The sequence below is a fragment of the Cebus imitator genome, unplaced genomic scaffold (genome assembly GCF_001604975.1).
Source record: "Cebus imitator isolate Cc_AM_T3 unplaced genomic scaffold, Cebus_imitator-1.0 Scaffold62, whole genome shotgun sequence".
In the NCBI taxonomy this organism is placed as follows: domain Eukaryota; kingdom Metazoa; phylum Chordata; class Mammalia; order Primates; family Cebidae; genus Cebus; species Cebus imitator.
The window spans coordinates 3,213,599-3,215,796 of NW_016107377.1; the positions used below are offsets into that span (position 1 = coordinate 3,213,599).

At 32.2% G+C, this 2,198-nt stretch overlaps 1 protein-coding gene across 3 annotated transcripts in view; it reads right to left on the reverse strand.

Annotated features, from left to right (window-relative positions):
• Positions 1–276: 276 nt before the first annotated feature.
• Positions 277–2,198, reverse strand: part of KLHL20 (kelch like family member 20) — a 46,563-nt gene continuing 44,641 nt past the window's right edge. For all 3 annotated transcript variants that reach the window (XM_017529964.2, XM_017529966.2, XM_017529963.2), the window contains one exon: positions 277–1,925. In XM_017529964.2, the coding sequence (XP_017385453.1) occupies positions 1,841–1,925 (85 nt within the window). In that variant the 3' untranslated portion in view covers positions 277–1,840. The remainder of the gene's footprint in view (positions 1,926–2,198) is intronic.

Consider the following 2,198-nt stretch of genomic DNA (forward strand, 5'->3'; position numbering starts at 1 on the left):
AGGTAAACCTGTAGTGGCAGTGTGGTACAGAAAGAGGAATGGACTGGGAATTGAGGAAACTGATTTCTAATGTTGGTTCTGTCATTAATTGACTATTTATTCTTAGGCAGATTTCTGTGGTTTTCAGACTTGGATCAGTGTAATAGATTTGGATTAGATGATTATTAAAGAGTCCTTCCAGGTCAAAATTGTATGATTCTAAGTCCTACCTAGAAAATAAGTTTATTGGTTAGGTAATATAACATATAAAATATATATAATGAAAATTCCTAGTAATAATTCTAGCTGGCAATCCTTTTATTCCTTCAAGTTGAAAGCACTTATAATTTTATATACAGGTAATATAAATGATATAGAAACAAATTCCAAATTAAATAGCAAAAGTACAAGCATAAAAAGCATTAGCTAAAATTTTTTAATGGTAAATACTACCTTTATTTAAAAAAGTTATACATGCTAGAAAAAAGCAAAAATGATACATGTAAACGTTTACTAAATACTTATTTTTTTTTTCTTGAAAAGGTGCAAATGGTCTTAAATGTAAACACAAAGTTGCCAAACATCTTTGTAATGGGGGAGAAGGGAGATGGAGGTTATTCCTTTTAAATGCAGTCAGCTTTATTCAAAGGTTTTCTTGCAAAATATATTGAAAAAAATTTGCCTATGAATACAATGAGAAAAAAAACTTTAACCATTGAAATTATATTTTCCTTAAAAATTTTACACTTTTTATCAGAAAGTGCAATTTGAGAGTGGTAGTAACACTGGCCTTATAGAATGAAGATAATGATACATTGTTTGTATAAAAGAACCAAGATATTAATAAAATGCCTCAATTGATTTTGCATTGTTTAATGTATTCTATTACATGAACTGAAGAATTCATTCCCTTGGAGGCTGTTATTAAAGGTAAGCCTCAGCTTAACCAGGCCTGAGCATCAAGAATAAATTGCATAACAGAATTCACTGCTGGGAGAAGATATTTCTCCCTGCTGGTCCTTGGTAGCAATAAGGAAACAGGAAAGAACAGTTGCTTTAGTTGGTAACATTTTTGAGCAAAAACTCTTGTAGAGCTGCATGTGCTTCTCTTGGATTCTCAAGAGAGCATATGAGACTCATATATTTTTATAAGAGGCACTGAGCAGAGCTCTAGATCTAGCAGAAACTCTATGAGAATATTATGAAAAAAGACTAAACAAACAATTTCATATAGAAAGAAACAAGACATAAAATTACACTGATGAAAACTAGTGTCTGAGTCCTGGTTTTTATTGACTTAGTATTCCTTCTGAATTGTACTATTTAAAATGAGATGTTGCCTTTTCTTGTTTTTTAGATTTTCAAGTCATCTGGTGCTTAGTGCAAGAATGGCTAGCTCATACATTTTGCATACCTACCTTTATTCCTGGTGATCCTTATAAGCAGTGGAATCATGTGGACAGAGTGTCTAGAAATAATAACCAAATCATATTAGCCCTTCTGACCTTATTAAATAGTATTTTCAAACCTAAGTCAGTATCTTACAAAGTAAGTTTTGCTGCTTGGAATTTTCTGTTTTTTGTTTTGTTTTTGTGGGACGGAGGAAGGATAAATTCAAAACAAAAACAACAAAAAACCATGATAAATTAAAGCAAAAAATAAATATTCTTCTTCACAGAGCTGAAAATTATTGTGCATCTTGCAGGTGAAGAAGTACTTTCATCAGGTTTGTATTTCCATATGTTGAGGCACCAGCAAAGAATAAAATTTGTTCTAATGTTTTCTCAAGCTGTACAAAGCTCCAAAGTCAAAGCTCCCCAGAATAGAGAGGAATATATACAAGTCTCTGTCTTCTACGTGTTCACCATATATGGGATTCACAATGTGTCATTTTAATAACTCCTACGCCACCCCCTAGCCGACGGTAATTCATCCCGCCATATAACCTGCAAAGAAAGAAACATAATGAGATTTTCTAACTGGAAAAAAAAGCACCATTTCTTCTATAAGATGTTAGTTAACAACACATTTCTGTGTTTTATATTACAACTAATATTTTCAGCTTCACACAAATACTGTCTTCATTCTTAAGATCAGAAGCTGCAATTGAGCACTGGTGAGTAGCAGGGCTGTTTCAGACATACTCTCACTCATAGGAGGCTGTGTGAAGAATGAGAAAGCATCATAATCACTTTTTTCTTTCTTTTTTTTTTTTTTTT